At 50.5% G+C, this 14838-nt stretch overlaps 3 protein-coding genes across 9 annotated transcripts in view; all 3 read right to left on the reverse strand.

Annotated features, from left to right (window-relative positions):
- Gcn1 (GCN1 activator of EIF2AK4) overlaps nucleotides 1-2139 on the reverse strand; it is a 62285-nt gene extending 60146 nt beyond the window's left edge. Inside the window, exon 1 of one of the 2 annotated variants that reach the window (XM_021631784.2) lies at nucleotides 2096-2139. In XM_021631784.2, coding sequence (XP_021487459.1) covers nucleotides 2096-2128 — 33 coding nt within the window. In that variant the 5' untranslated portion in view covers nucleotides 2129-2139. The remainder of the gene's footprint in view (nucleotides 1-2095) is intronic. The other variant, XM_060382551.1, reaches the window with a different exon arrangement.
- A 2037-nt stretch (nucleotides 2140-4176) lies between these two features.
- On the reverse strand, nucleotides 4177-7924 carry Rplp0 (ribosomal protein lateral stalk subunit P0). The gene is made up of 8 exons (XM_021631810.2): nucleotides 7870-7924; nucleotides 7527-7628; nucleotides 6619-6794; nucleotides 6446-6533; nucleotides 6206-6352; nucleotides 5938-6123; nucleotides 4975-5115; nucleotides 4177-4410 (listed from the first exon to the last, which is right to left on the reverse strand). The coding sequence occupies exons 2-8, from the start codon at nucleotides 7578-7580 to the stop codon at nucleotides 4249-4251; spliced, it is 954 nt and encodes a 317-aa protein (XP_021487485.1). The 5' UTR covers nucleotides 7581-7628; nucleotides 7870-7924; the 3' UTR covers nucleotides 4177-4248.
- A 2766-nt stretch (nucleotides 7925-10690) lies between these two features.
- Pxn (paxillin) overlaps nucleotides 10691-14838 on the reverse strand; it is a 48192-nt gene continuing 44044 nt past the window's right edge. For all 6 annotated transcript variants that reach the window (XM_021631789.2, XM_021631788.2, XM_021631787.2 and 3 more), the window contains 5 exons: nucleotides 14628-14798; nucleotides 14375-14548; nucleotides 13676-13757; nucleotides 13390-13538; nucleotides 10691-12747 (listed from right to left, as the gene is read on the reverse strand). In XM_021631789.2, the coding sequence (XP_021487464.1) occupies nucleotides 12481-12747; nucleotides 13390-13538; nucleotides 13676-13757; nucleotides 14375-14548; nucleotides 14628-14798 (843 nt within the window). In that variant the 3' untranslated portion in view covers nucleotides 10691-12480. The remainder of the gene's footprint in view (nucleotides 12748-13389; nucleotides 13539-13675; nucleotides 13758-14374; nucleotides 14549-14627; nucleotides 14799-14838) is intronic.

A 14838-nucleotide genomic window follows, 5' to 3' on the forward strand; every position in this document is an offset into this window, starting at 1 on the left:
CAAAAATCTGCTACTATTGTCTGTGTTCGCCACCCCCCCCCACCTTCCCTTTGTTGGGTTTGCTTTTGCTACCCTAGGAACACAGGGCCTCAAGCATCTAAGACACATATTCTATCACGGAGCCATGCCCTCAGCCCTAAAATATCTTGTAGGAGGGGCACTAGGGACAGAACCTTGGGTCTCATGAATACTAAGCAAGTGTTCCACCACTGAGTCACTGAGTCTAGAGAGAGATAATGTGTGTGCATGTGTATGCGGATGTGCACACACGTGTGTTCAGATGCACACATGTCACAGTGTGTGTGTGTGTCCAGGTCAGAGGACCACTTTCAGGAGTCAGTCTCTCCTTCCACCAAGGGATACAGCAGCCAAACCCAGGTCATTAGGCTAGCACAGCAGCGAACACTTTTACCCAATAAGCCACCATTTTATTATTGTTTAAATCCTTCACTAACCATAGTGAGGTTTGAGAAAATGGGAAAAATATATGTGTGTATATATATATATACATACTACCCCCTGCCTCCCAATATAGTAACAATAAACTTTCTTTTTTTTTTTTTTTTGAGACAAGGTTTCAAAGAGTAGCCCTGGATGGTGTGGAACTTACAGAGATCCCTCTGTCTCTCCACTGTGGTAATAAAAAAAAAGCATGTGCCACTACACTAGGCAATAACATCGAATTAAAATCATAACTACAGTTTCTCTCACAAATAACCTTTCATATTTGAAAAAAAAGCCAAGGCTCTTCTTTTTCTTCATCAGAAACCGAGAGGCTGGGAGTAGCTTATAATATAGCCCTTGTCTAGCATGCATGAGGCCCTGGGCAGGACCCCCGGCATTGCAAAGGAAAGTGTGAAAAGTTACCACTGAAAACTTTGTTGCAACAAAACTGAGGAAGAACATACTAAGATCCTTTAGGAGTCACAATGGATGTTGGAAAGGTCGGCTGCCTTGCCTTCCAAGTTCACAGGTGTCTCTGTAGATAGCACTGCCCAAGAAAGAGAAGTTTCCAAGATGACAGAAATGCTCTCTAAGTCAGGCTGCTACATCAGGTGCTAGACTTATGTGCTTAGCATATGTGATCTAAAATTTTATTTTCATTTAATTCTGACTAACTTCAGTAAACCTTATGGCTATTTTAGTAACAGATAAGGGTTACTGTACTACTGAACAGACAAGTTTTTGTTGTTGTTTTTGGTTTTTCAAGACAAGGTTTCTCTGTGTAGCCTTGGCTGTCCTAGACTCGATTTGTGGATCAGGCTGGCCTCGAACTCACAAATTCGCCTGCTTCGGACGCCCTGAGTGCTGGTATTAAAGTGCACCACCACTGCCTGGCCTTAATCTACATTTTTTAAAAGGGGACGGGGTTGGGGACGGGAAGGAGAATAAAGAATACGGTGAAAAGCTTCCTCTTCACCTTCCACACAGCTACAAAAGAGGCTGAGTTGGAGAGAGGGCTATCCTCAACTCCTCCCTGAACCCACAGGTGTTAACACTCAAAAGTGTCAAGACTCTTCCTAGGGGAAGACAATTCTGTCATCTCACTCAGGACCCAGTACCGACAGCCAAACGACATGAAATCTTCCCAACAAGCCTATGAAATAGGTATTATTTTAACACCGTTTTATATAAAAAGGTTGAGACTCAGTGGGATAATGTCATTTATGTAATGCCTTAGAGAAATCAAGGAACAGAGACTCGACTCCGAACCCGTATAAACATAAAGGCTACATTCTAAGTCCCCGCATGGGGTGGGGGGGGTCTCCGCATTGCCCCGCGGCTCATGGTCACAGGCTCTGGAGAACCGTGGCAGGTTCCGAGGGGAAGCTCTGCAACCGACCGAGCGGGAGCGAGCACAGCAGGGCGCCAGCTGCCCCGAAAAAGCCGAAACCCCGGACTCTTCGAGCCCAGGGTCGCTCTGCCCGTCTGGGCCGGGCCGAGCCTCGAAGCGTGAGGAGCCGGGCCCCCGCCGCCTCCCTCTGCGCCCTCCACGGCTGTCAGCCCCGCAGCCTCCGACAGAGAGCTCCCGCCACCGCCGCCCGCGCTCCAGCCCCGCCGTCCGCCGCGTTGGCCCCGGGACCGCCCGCCTCACCTGCGTGTCCGCCGCCATCCTGCCGGAGCCCATTCCGGAACCGCTTCCGGAGCACTTCCGGGTCATAGCGGGGCCCACGCGGCACGGCGAGGGCCTGGCGCCCCCGGGCGGGAGGGCGGCCGCAGGAGGTCGCGCGCCGGAGGTCCGGGACGCTGGCCATTCTCAGTCCAGCCTCTAGGGAGATGCCCTGCAGCCCCAGCATCCTTGGGCATCCCGGATCCAGTCCCATCGGGTGGTTCCTGAAAGCTCTGCGTTCTTCGGCGGAGCCACTCAGTGTCGCTTCCTGGGCTCCGGAAGCAGAGCCCAAAGAACTAGCCTCACGTCCAGGAGGTTAGAGCAGGTGGATGAGACGCGCGGGAGGGATGCAGGGATGTCTAGGGAATTGCTGCGTGGTCCTGCTGGGAGCTTAAGCCGCAGACGGCTGGGGACAGGTTAGGAAGAGCTTCGTGTCTTTGGAGAATGATTTAATTTTTACTCCGGCTCTAGAGTTTGCTTTGAGAGTGCTGTCTCCAGGCTACTTGTTGGCCCTCAGCCGTGGCTTTCAAACTGTTGACACCGAATTAAAATAAGCCAACTGTACACATCTGTAGTACACAAGGTTCATAATACTTAGATCCCCAGCCAGCTTTTAAAATCCAGAGATCTTCAGACACCTGACGCTGAGTGCCTATATGAACTGACATCAAACTACTGTTTTAGAGATTAGAATTCTGGCATACTTTTGTCCGCACCTTCTACGGTCACCGATGGATGCACGTGGGCTGAAAATATTTTTTAGCAAGTCCTACCACCTTTCACTTTTATATAGCACGTTGTTCTAAATGCTTTCCGCTCCCCCCACCCCCAACTAGAACACGAAGCATCCCTCCACACACACCTGCCAGTTATCTACTGTCCCTGTGTTCAAGTTAAGCCTTGTACTACCCCAATTGTATTTTTATTTCACCAAAGCCAGCCCCGTATAGGCCACATCCAGACTCAACTGCACATCTCAACTACACAAACACATGGTTAACTTCATCAGTGTAGCACAGAAGTGACTGTAATTACTGCACCCAGAAGGTTGAGGAATGATTTATGTAATGCCTTAGAGAAATCAAGGAACAGAGACTCAACTCCGAACCCGTATAAACATAAAGGCTACATTCTAAGTCCCCGCATGGGGTGGGGGGTCTCTGCATTGCCCCGTGGCTCATGGTCACAGGCTCTGGAGAACCGTGGCAGGTTCCGAGGGGAAGCTCTGCAACCGACCAAGCGGGAGCGAGCACAGCCCGGCGCCAGCTGCCCCGAAAAAGCCGAAACCCCGGACTCTTCGAGCCCAGGGTCGCTCTGCCCGTCTGGGCCGGGCCGAGCCCAGTTTCTACAGCTTAGGTTATAGTGCCTCCTCAGGAAAGTGACATCGATGGCTCAGTGTGGAAAAGTGCTTTCTGGTCACCTCAGTTCAGTCCCCAAGACTGACCTGCATGTTCCTGAGCTACATGCAAAACTTCAACAAGACCATGCTCCCAGACCTGAACACTTGGAGCCAGACAGAATTGCCAACAGTGGCTTTGATACCAGTTTCAACTTAGCTCTAGGTCTTGTCAGGTCTCTTCCCACAAGGTTTCTGTGTAGCCTTTGTTGTCTAAAATCTGTAGATGAAGCTAACCTTGCACCTAAGAGGCCTGCCTCTGCCTCCCTGGGGGTACTGGGATTAAATACTCCAGCACCCAGCAATTCTAGGTGTTTAAATTGGTGATCTTAGAATATGTATCTATCCCATGGATAAAGGGCACTACTATAAAAAATAATAAAGGCCAGGCTTGGTAGCACACTTTTAATCACAGGGCAGCTATGACAAGGTCAGAGACCCTGGTTCAAAAAAAAAAAAAAAAAAGGCTGGTAGTGTTTCAAGACAGCCTGGTCTACAAAGCTAGCTTAGGACAGCCAAGGATAAAGAAAAACCCGGTCTCTAACCCGTCCCCCCAAAAGTAGCTTTATTTAGAACAAAGATGATACCAACACAAAATATCTCCCTAAACACTAAGGTCTTTATTATTTTTTTTAACCCCACTTAAGTACAAAATAAATGAACCCAGACAAACTTTTAAGTAAGCCTTTATTTCCATGTTTTTCAAAATAAGCTAGTTCAACTGGTTGCTTTGGGAGGTGATTTAATCAAAGAGACCAAATCCCATATCCTCATCTGATTCCTCCGACTCTTCCTTGGCTTCAGCCTTGGCTGGAGCAGCAGCAGCAGTAGGAGCAGCAGTGGTGGCTGCAGCCACAGGGGCAGCAGCTGCAAATGCAGATGGATCAGCCAAGAAGGCCTTGACCTTGAAGGAGAAAGATGCTCAAATGATCATCCATTTTACCATCCATACCTACATGTGTAGCTCCCACCCACCAGCAAGGTCACAGCTAGTGAGTGTAGCTTCCAGTGGGATCTTGAGCACACCTGTTGGGTGGGCCACTTAGGCCCAGCTCTTTTAAACTGGAGTCCACCATCCACCTTCTGAGGTGAGGACAGGCATACCCTTGTCCCCATCTCTAAAAGATGCATTTCCCCTTTCTTATTAACACCTCTAGCTCAGGGCAGGCTCAAACTTGCAGCAATCCTGATATACAGGTGTAGTCTTACTTAACTGTGTACTGGGCATGCATTAATTGCCTCAGTTGTTAGAGAGCCTGTCTAAGAGGAAGCCCCAGCACCACAAACCCATCCAAACCTGGTGGTGCATATACTTTTAACTTGAGCACTTGAAAGTCACCCAATCAGTTTAAGGCTAGCTTTGCCTCATAAGATACCCACTGTGTGAAAAGAATATAGAGTATGAATGCACTGACTCAGCAGACTGCCATTTGTCACCCTGCTGTCAGGCCACTATGGTCATCTTTACCTTCTCAGCAAGTGGGAAAGTGTAGTCAGTCTCCACAGACAAAGCCAGGACCCGCTTGTACCCATTGATGATAGAGTGCGGCACTGAGGCAACAGTTGGGTAACCAATTTGAAGACAAACGCTGGCAACATTGCGGACACCCTGTATGAGGAGACAAGAATTAGCATGAGTTTGTACTCTCAGTCTCAAAGCCCTCACACCAGATGCTCCTGCCAGGGCCAAGACCCATCAGTCTATGTGTTATGTTACCTTACTCCTAACCTGGGTGTTAAGTATGCTATGTCATTTCTTAAAGTGTAACTGTTAACAGTTACTGAGCACTAGCAGCTAAAATATTAAACTCTTTCCAGATGTGATTTACCAGCAGTGAAACTTGTAATAGAGCTACTGGAGTACAGGGATCCCTTGGATTAGGGCCTTAGACCCATAGCAAATAACAATTTGGATTCAAGTCATGTACATATAAAATAGTGTCGCTGCATTAAAGTACACACATCCTCCTGTAACCCTATAAAGGCTGTTACTGCCAATTCACGATGCAATACAAACGCTATTAGACCTGCTCAACACACCTTTCACATTTCCCCTTGGACTCACTACTTCAAATCTCAACCTCCAGCATGAGAGCCTCAATCTCCAGCACAGAAAAACTTTCTCCTGAAGATGTTTCTTTTTTTTTGGCTTTGAGACAGTATGGCTGTCTTACTTGGACCTGGCTGTCTTGGAACACATAGACCAGATGGTCTCAAACTCAAGACAGCCTGCCTCTGCTAGGACTGAAGATGTGTGCCACCACGCCCAGTGTTTCATCATTACAGGCCATAATAACCCTTTAGAAGCCTGGCACATACAATCCACTGAACCCCACCCCTCAGATGAGAAAATGGACAAGCTGAAGATGCCATATACTGTATCTGTCATGTCCCAGCATTTAGGTGGAAGGAGCCAGGCGACATGACATACCTCTAGGAAGCGAGTGTGCAGAGTCTGCTCTGTGATGTCAAGCACTTCTGGGTTATAGATGCTGCCATTGTCAAACACCTGCTGGATGATCAGCCCGAAGGAGAAGGGGGAGATGTTCAACATGTTCAGCAACGTGGCCTCACTGGCTCCCACTTTGTCTCCAGTTTTGATCAGCTGCACATCACTCTGAGGAGAGAACAGCAGGCAGTTACCATCTGGATATACAGTAGGCCCACAGCCTCCCCCAAATCCAGCCAGGTCTACTCACCAGAATTTCAATGGTGCCTCTGGAGATTTTAGTGGTGATGCCCAAAGCCTGGAAGAACGAGGTCTTCTCAGGTCCTAGACCAGTGTTCTGAGCTGGCACAGTGACCTCACACGGGGCGATGGCACCAGCTCGAGCAGCAGCCGGTACCTGAAGAGAACAAAGACATTGAACAGTGAGAAAGTCTCCCACTGGTAAACCTGAAGATGGCTAAATCTTTTATTCATCTGACTGTCCCCTTACCTTATTGGCCAGCAGCATGTCCCTGATCTCAGTGAGGTCCTCCTTGGTGAAGACAAAGCCCACATTCCCCCGGATGTGGGGCAGCAGTCTGCAAAGAGAAATTTAAAGACTGAAATCACCTGGGAAGGGAGAGGGGCTCTGGGGAGGACAGCGCTGCCAGGAGCATGACTGACTTCTCCAGAGCTGGGTTGTTCTCCAGGTGGCCCCTGATGGCCTTGCGCATCATGGTGTTCTTGCCCATCAGCACGACGGCCTTCCCGCGGAGGGACATGCGGATCTGCTGCATCTGCTTGGAGCCCACATTGTCTGCTCCCACAATGAAGCATTTTGGGTAATCATCCAAAAGTTGCTACAAAGCAAGTCAGAAAGAAATCAAGTTGAGAAGATAACAAACAGTGTAAAAAAAAAAACCCCAACCACTAGTTGCCACTCCTTTTCTATCCGGCTTCTCACTAGAAACCGGCCACCTGAGCTTAACATGTCAGATTTGATCCAGACTGGCTTGCTAGTTATGAATGGTACAAACTTTTTGTCACAGCCAAAATTAACTTTCAGCTGGGTGTGGTGGCACACACATGTAATGATAGGTAAGGCCTTAACTGCTGACTCCAGGCCAGCCTGAGCCACACGGAGGAGCCCTGCCTTAATTTTTAAGAAGGCAAGCCTGCTGACTAAAATGACAGAGGGAAGACACTGACCTAAAGCACAGAAAACACACTATTATAGGGCTGATCGGGTTAATACATTGTGAAATTTACTACTGTTACCTAAGACCTTTGTGTCTGAGACTCATCATGGAAAATAAAACACATTTAAAAAAAAAAAAAAGTGACTGAAAACGGCTCAAAGGCCTTTGACTTAAAGGCAAATGACTGGACACCAGCTTGACTGGCCGGTCTCAGGTGTGCAACACACCTCCTTAAAATGAATCACTCGATTCGGCCCTTTGCACAGACGCCAAGGGTTGAGCCATTCGTTGAGTGAGCTAGTTCTGGAACGGGGGAGCCTGCCATTAGTTTCTCCAGACTGCGCGCGACGCCCGGGGCGGAAGCGGCTAGCCCACGACCAGCTCCACACTTACGATGATTTTAAGGAAGTAGTTGGACTTCCAGGTCGCCCTGTCTTCCCTGGGCATCACGGCGGTGCGTCAGGGATTGCCACGCAGGGTTTAAAGACGATGTCACTGGGAAGAGAAGGGCACCATTAGCCCGGTCACCGACACCAGTCCCCGGTCCGAGGCCCAGGCCAAGGCGGCCACGCGGGCGCTAGGCCCGGGGCTGCCGCCAAAGCGCGGGCGAGGCCGCGGGCGGAACAGGGCAGCCGGCCCGCGCCTGCCTCCCTAACCGCCCCGAGGCCGCCGCTCCCGACCCCAGAGAGCCCATGTTCCTGCCGCCCTCACACAAACACACGGAGGAACGACAAACCTCTACTGAGGACGCCTGGCGAGAGAAAGGCCGCGCGCCCGCGCGCGCTTTTATATGGGGACCGGGAGGCCGCCTAAACTGATGACGATGTCCATACCTATTCGCTGGCGTCACCAACCGTCCCGCCTCACTCAACTAACGTAAGCAGTCATTGGGTGACAGCGCTGTCACTCCCGCAAGTAGACTGAGGAAAGAATTCACCCTGTTTCACTCCCGGGCTTGCTGCCCTCTGCTGGGCTGGAGCCGCATCGCAGCGTCACCGAGCCAGTACAGCAAACCACACAGTAAAACCAACTGCTGAGAAATCACAGCAGATGCTCCTGTCTCCTCTTGTTCTTCCTTTCAAAACCTACGTTCTCATCTGCACAGAATACATCAAAGGTTCCCGTTTTCTCTGAGTAACAGCCTGAACCTTTTGAGAAGTTCCCACAGGACCATTCCCACCTTCACCCTGCAACCTCGTTTCTTACTTTCCTACTGAAGTTAAGTGTTTGTCTCCAGTCTGAGCACTTTGCTGTTTTTCCAGAGTACACTCTTACTTCAGCTTCTTCGTCTTTCTGGAATGGTGTTCGCTGGAACTGGCCAGAGAAACTCACCCCCTCCAAGTCTTGCTGCAAATGCCATCTACTCAAGTTGAGGAACTTGACCTTACTGTTGATTTCAAATTTCAAGGGAGGGAGCAAAATTAAACCGACTGTCTCTCTCTCCTGCCTTCCCCGACAGCACTTAGATCGTCTAACTCACTGTATAATTTATCACATTGCCAGCCTCTCCCTGCAGGAATGGAAGCTCAATAAAGGCAGAGATTTTGCTCTGTGCCTACCAGACAGCAGGCATATAAGTATTTGTTGAATGGGCAAATGCAGGGTATGTGGCCGGATGACCCAGATCCGTAACTTTGTTTAATCACAAGCTGTGTTGCCTTAGGAAAAGCACTTCTGCTTTGTTGAGCATCTGCCTGTCCTTCCTGAGATACAGGAGGAAATCAATACATGTTAGCTTCTTATATATGTTCATTCAACATTTATTTGGACAATGGTTTTGCTTGGTCTTTGGCAAAGTCTCACTCTGTAGCCTGATGGAGCCTTGCCCTCTGCCTCAAGCTCTCCAATAACCACGTGTCCCATCACAGCAAGCTCCAACAATATTTCTCAGATGAAAGATCCTAAGGCTGGAAGGGCTTTTCTTCCTGTCTCCACTCTTTCCCTGAGCAAGTCAGAATCTCTCCCGAGCATGTCTTCACCACGTGTGACCAACAAACACTCACTACAACCATGGGCCCCAGTTCTGCTTCTGAAAATGCTCCCTTCCCCTAGGCTCGCCAGCGGGGGCCAGCTTAGTGCTACTTCACAAACACAAGCACTCCCAGCCCCCATCCAGGCAGTCTACTGCGTAAGACTCAGGAATGTGGGGTTTTAAAGGTTTCATGTGTATCCATGTGTTTGTGTGAGTGTGAGCCAACACATGCCACATGCGTGAGGCTGTCCAAGGAGGTCCGAGGAGGTCGGGACCTCTAGAATTAGAGTTACCTGCGTTTGGAAGCTGTCAAACATTGTCTGAGAGCTGAAATAAGGGCCTTTGGAAGAGCAGTGTTTGTTCTTAACTGCTGAGCCATCTCCCCGGACCCATGAATAAATAAATACCCATATATATATAAATAAATGTGTGTGTATATATATATATATATTGGGAGATATTGAGCACAGGGCCTTGTTCATGCTGGGCAAGCAGTCTAGCATTCTAGAGCTTCCTGGTGCCTTTGAAGATCACCCCAGAGCTGCTGGAGTCGGTGACTGCTGAGGTCGCTCTTTAGCAACAGGCTTCCGCACACTCAGCCCCGTGCTAAGTGCTTTGTGCATGTCCCTGATGTTACGCTCTCCCTCAGTCCTGAGGTGCAATGCTTTATCCACGAGACAACTCCCGGAGAGGTTAACCCATCTCATGATTTGAGAAGTAGGATCTAAGAACAGGTTCACAGCCCATGGGCCTCACACAGTCTAATCCAAACTCTACAACCGTCTTTCTCTAAATGTGTTTTTCCAAGCCATACATGTGATCCCGGCTCATTTCCAAAGTTATCTTGGCAATATAAATACCATCCCTGATTGTAGTATACCAATATAATGTCATGAAGCCATTAGAAGTGATGCAAACCTATATTCAGTAGCATTTGAAAGTATCCACAGAGCATTACTGAGAAAGCCAATCACACTCATTCCTGTAAGGATGAAAACCGAGGGTTGGCAAGAGAAACCAAGCCATTATTTCAGAGAGGTGTCAAAGGTCATGGTCACTTCCAAGCTCACAGTGATAGAGTCATCATCCAGAAAAGCATTTGCCATGCTGAAACATGGAGACTGTGAAGCCACAGCTTATGGTGGAATGAAACCACCCATCCAGCTTTGGGATCTGACAGGAGAAAACATGCGTATCTGGACATGCCCACAAGGGGGCAGTAGAGACCGACCAGCAGCTGGAAGTCTGTGGCATTCCACAGGGAAGAGATCAGACTAAGGTGTTCTCTGGGACCTTGTTATTTCCTTTCTCTTCTTTCTCATGATCAGTGAGTGGAAGGCCACCCACAGGACCATGGGGACACACTCAGGAAATCCACAAGACAGCCCAAGAGGAGGACCTGCCCGGCGGCCCCTGTGCTTATACTGGAGCTGGGAGGACCCACAGCCACAGGATCCCATTCTCTGGCATTGGGGCTCCAGGAAGGGAACTTGACTTGCCTTCTCTGTAGGACTTTTGAGTCTAGAGCTATTCTGTTCTCACCACTGCGGCAACTAGATCAAATTTCCAAGAAATAACACCAGCATGAGTGAAAATAATGGCAAACTTTATTGGCATAAATCACAGGAATTGAAATGGAAAAGGCCAGGTTAGAAGTTTATAGGGGGGAAAAAACAACAACAAATCAAATAATCACATATCCATTGACCCAGAGAATAGCCGTCCAGATACCCCAGTGTCTTCTTGGAGAGGGGCCTGGAGCAGGTCACTGTAAACAGAGCAATAAGGCCTGTGGGTGGAATTGCCGATGTGAGACCCTGGAGCACCCAAGCGGACCTTCCTGGCTCTGGGCTACTGCTGAGGATTCTTTTCTGGGACTCCATCACACTAGGCTTCTCCTAGGAAGCTGATGCCATGTCTAGGTCCCCTGCCTATGGATCCTTCTAGAGGGCCATTTCCAAGCTGACCACTCCTGTTTCATCCTTTAGAATAGGAGCTATGGGGCTTCCCATTGCTCTAACAGGATCTTTTCCCTCTGCCCTAAATCCTACCAGGCCAACTTGTACCAACTTGGGGCATTCTTCCGAGAACCCCTCTCCCCAAGCACGAACCCCACCTGTGAAAGGGAGCAACCTTTGCCCCAGCAACCAGGAAGTTTGAGCAAGAGATGCACCCAGTAGAATGGAGACCAGAGGCCTTTTTAAGGTCTTCCTGGTCAAAATCAGACACCAGCTTTCCTGAGAAGGCAGAAGGAAGAAGCCCAGAGAAGCAATGAGGCAGCTGAGAATGGTCGGTGGGTTCTCCTTGTTCCCGAAAGTTTGGGGGGAGCAGAAGCTGGCTCCTGGTGGCTTACTTAGGCAGGAAGCAGACTTTCTTGTGTACTGTCCTATTTTCCTCCCTTGAGAATAGGACACGCGAGGTTTAGAATTCCAGGCCCAAAAGGGCTGGACACCCTTAGTCCAGTTCTTAATGTAGAGCCTCTTGACTTGGGCAGTAAGGGAAGGACTTGAAAATACAGCAGTTTAAAAACAGTCCTAGGGAGCTGTGAAGTTACAGAAGGGGTCTCAGAGTTGACCCCAACTCACATGTGCTAAGAAATAAAATAAGATACAAATTGTTTCCCAATCCCAAGCCCTCAGTACAAAGCAAAGTCCACACCAAAACCAAGGCCACTGGCAGAACCAGTGGCAGTGGACAAAGACAAGAATACAAAAGCAGACGTTCTTTAAATCTCTTCAAAATTATCTTGTAGAGAGAAGTAAAAGCAACTTGAGCGATAAGAAGTTGAATCTCAGTGTAGAAATCTATCAAAATCGGTACAGTGCTGAGGCCTGGGTGACCTCCCCCACCTCACGCTGTCCCCAGAGATGGAGAATGTGTCCATATAAAACATTATTGCTGAAGAAGGCTTTCTCGGAGAACTGGGGCAGGTATCAATGAGGCAGTCACCCAGACCCTGGGAGACTGCGCGGTGGAACCCAAGTGCCTTAGGTGGCCCATGGGTGAGTTTATGCTGGCATTGTCTAGAGGGGGCCCAGTGTCCCCAATACACTAGGGTAATTAGGTTGGAAGAAGGATAAAAAGAGCCTTGAGCTGACCCGCTCTGCCCTCCCCTCTCACCCCACTGCTAATAGGTGAGTATGAGGGACTTCGGTGTGGGACACACAAGGAGACGACAAGGCTACAGCTGCCAACTCTGGTGAAGTGCACAGAGCCCAGAGCCCAGAGCCACGGGAGGAGAGGGAGGCCCCTTAGCTCTGGTAGGGGTGAGAAACGGGCAGCACGTCTGAGGTTCCAGTTTCTGTTGGATTGTCACCCCTGGGTCACGGGAGCAGTGGCTGGCACTGGCTGGGGAGCGGCGGTGGCAGGAGTGGCCTAACAGAAGAGCTTCAGGAAGCAGCTCTGGCAGTAAGGCTTGTCGTTCTGCTCTTTGAAGGTGCCCTTGTTGAGCTGCTTGAGGCAGAAGGCACAGACAAAGTGCTCGGGGTGGAACTTCTTGGCCATGGCGGTGATGCAGCGGCCGGTGATGGGCTTCTGGCAACCCGAGCACAGCGAGCCACGGCGCTCGTGGTAGTGCACCTCGCAGTACGGCTGCCCGTCGTGCTCGAAGAAGCTGCCATTGACGAACGGTGTGAAGCATTCCTGCCAGGCAGAGGAGAGACAGCCTCAGGAGTTGTCCTGGGGGCTACTCAAAGCCCTTGTCAGGACCCCTACTTGGTCACCATTTCCTATGAGCTGGGCTAAACGCTTACTCTTCCCCTGGAGGAAGAAGAGCTGTGAAGTGATGTGACCCAACCACGCTCACTACTAAGCTGTATGGTCGACATTCCGAAGCCTGAGTTCTCGATTTAAGCAGGTACTCAGAAAGCTGTTGCCAGAGACTGACACAATTTAAGAGGGGGGAGCAGCTTAAGTCTGCACCCTGGAGCCCCACCTGGAGGTTAGCGTGCACAGGCAGGTATGAAAGGCTCAGGCCTGCAGCCAAGGCCTCCCTGGGTGTACCTGTCCAAAAGCCTTTGCTGTGTCCCTGCTGTGCCTGTGGGGCTCCCTGAGCCCCTGCTCAGCTTGGAAGCACCGCCCACCTCTGTGGATTTGTGTCGGCTTATTTGACCCTCACACGCTCTACTCAGGATGACCACTCCTGAGGCGTCCACGTCAGGGCACGACACACGTTGCTCCTTATCTCAACCCTGGTTTAGGACTTGAAGAAGCACACACACACAACCCACCCCTGCTCGCTCCCTGAGAGCTCCCAGCCCCTCAGCTGCAGTGCAAGCACCTTACCCTGCACACAAAGCATTCGGGGTGCCAGAGGGTGTTGAGGGCCGAAATATAGTTCTCCAGGATGGCTCGGGCACAGCCGCCACACTTGGGGGCAAACATATCGAAATAATCTTTCCGACAGTAGGCTTTGCCGTCCTTCTCGTGGAACCCTGAAGATCCGGGGTTTAGGGGTAGATTTGAGGGCCTCTAGTCACGAAGCCACCCTGACTCCACCATCAGCAGGACCTCCCTCCTCCCTCCAGGACATCCCAGAACGTGACAGGCATGCCTTCCAGCCCAGCCATACCTTCTGGACCAAAGAAGGCTCCACACTGGGCACAGAAGAAGTGCTCCGGGTGCCATGTCCGGTCAAGCGCTGTCACCACTTTCTGTGAGAGCAGAAAAAGGCACCATGGACAAGGTTCTCCATCCCACCTCACCCTGCTCACAGGCAGGGACAGAGCAGAGTATTCCAGGGGGGGCCTTCCCTAATTGCAAATACTAAGTACTCAGAGTGGCTGAAGGACATGATAGACACACATACACATCTCTTCTTCAGACCTCTGGGCTCAGACTCATAGGGTCTCGTGTTTTCTCGTGACTCCTATTTTGTAAGTAAAGGGGCAGGCTCCCCACTTCACAGACCATGGAAAGTGAGACCACTGGCACCCAGCCCATTGTCTATAGGGCTCCTGATGCCTGGGCCTCAGTGGCAGGATGCCAGGATGGGAGGCAGAAGGGAGGTGGAGCTACCTAATGTGTATCAGGGCTGCTGTGACTCACCAGGTCAGACTCTCAGCCCTACCATTTCCTGTCTGCGTAAGCCTGGGGGTTTACATTTCTCTGAACAGAGAACCGAGGGCTACGGAAGACGAAAAGAGCAGATAGGGCCCAGAGTCCAGAAAGATGACCCAGCTGCCGCAGCCCACCACCCACCACACATGCGCTCATCTCTAGACCAACCCCCCAGCTGCTGGGTCCCACAGCCCAGCACACATGCGCTCACATCCAGGATGGGCCCGTTGCAGTAGTAACAGCGTGGCGAGAAGAGACTATGATAGTCTTTTTCACAGTAGGGCTGCCCATCCCGCTCAAAGAAGTTCCGGGACCCAATCTCTTCCTGGCAGTGGGTGCAGACAAAGTGCTCGGGGTGCCACGTCTTGCCCATGGCGGTCACAACCTGAGGCGACAGACACAGTCACTCAGGGTGAGGTCAGGAGCAGAAGTTAGGGTGTCTACCTCCCTTCCCTGCTTCTTACCTGGCCAGCGATGGGCTTCTTGCAGGCCCCACAAACCCCTTTGGCAACTGTGGCGACCCCCAACTTGTTCAGGTCAGACTGCAGACTTCCCAACATGCTGTCAAGCTGGCTCCCCGGCTTTGAGAGTCCCCCAGGGGGTGAGCTGCTCCCAGTTTTCCCCTGGGCCATGAACTATGGGCACAGAGAAAGCTAGTCAGATTTCCAGGGCCTA

The sequence above is a fragment of the Meriones unguiculatus genome, chromosome 4 (assembly GCF_030254825.1).
Source record: "Meriones unguiculatus strain TT.TT164.6M chromosome 4, Bangor_MerUng_6.1, whole genome shotgun sequence".
NCBI classification, from domain to species: Eukaryota; Metazoa; Chordata; class Mammalia; order Rodentia; family Muridae; genus Meriones; species Meriones unguiculatus.

Bases quoted from the DNA above. Each gene is read 5' to 3' on its own strand.
- Rplp0 (XM_021631810.2), bottom strand. From the start codon at position 7,580: ATGCCCAGGGAAGACAGGGCGACCTGGAAGTCCAACTACTTCCTTAAA. The intron at 6,534-6,618 runs GTCAGTCATGCT...TTCTCTTTGCAG, and splicing joins AACAACCCAGCTCTGGAGAA to ACTGCTGCCCCACATCCGGG. The intron at 6,353-6,445 runs GTAAGGGGACAG...TGTTCTCTTCAG, and splicing joins ACATGCTGCTGGCCAATAAG to GTACCGGCTGCTGCTCGAGC.